Source organism: Carlito syrichta, unplaced genomic scaffold (genome assembly GCF_000164805.1).
Source record: "Carlito syrichta isolate Samal-C Ts95f unplaced genomic scaffold, Tarsius_syrichta-2.0.1 Scaffold311830, whole genome shotgun sequence".
NCBI lineage: Eukaryota > Metazoa > Chordata > Mammalia > Primates > Tarsiidae > Carlito > Carlito syrichta.
This window is the reverse complement of record NW_007255926.1, coordinates 219106-219408: the sequence shown is the minus strand read 5'-3', so window position 1 is coordinate 219408 and position 303 is coordinate 219106. Positions and strand designations below refer to the sequence as shown.

Here is a 303-nt window from a genome sequence, read left to right as displayed (position 1 = left end):
GGGGCTTGGCGCGGGCCAGGTCGGAGGGGGCCCGCGGCGCGCGGCCGTACCTTCGCAGACGCCCACTTCGTACTCGGTGATGGAGTCGCCATTGAGCGGGGGGCGGATGACACAGCGCAGCCCCCGGTCGCAGGCTCCGTGCAGCCCGTAGGCGCCGCCGCAGCTCTCGTTCCTCTGGCGGGCGCACATGTAGCAGCAACCGCAGACGCCCTGCACGATGCTCCCCGGGCAGTTCCTGGGCTCCTCGCACTTGGACTCGTCGCAGGGCAGGCAGACCAGCGCCCGGGTGCCCGAGCGCGCCAG

At 73.3% G+C, this 303-nt stretch overlaps 1 protein-coding gene across 2 annotated transcripts in view; it reads right to left on the bottom strand.

Annotated features, from left to right (window-relative positions):
• Window positions 1–297, bottom strand: part of CRIM1 (cysteine rich transmembrane BMP regulator 1) — a 209302-nt gene extending 209005 nt beyond the window's left edge. For both annotated transcript variants that reach the window (XM_021718099.1, XM_021718100.1), the window contains exon 1: window positions 51–297. In XM_021718099.1, coding sequence (XP_021573774.1) covers window positions 51–189 — 139 coding nt within the window. In that variant the 5' untranslated portion in view covers window positions 190–297. The remainder of the gene's footprint in view (window positions 1–50) is intronic.
• Window positions 298–303: the final 6 nt, after the last annotated feature.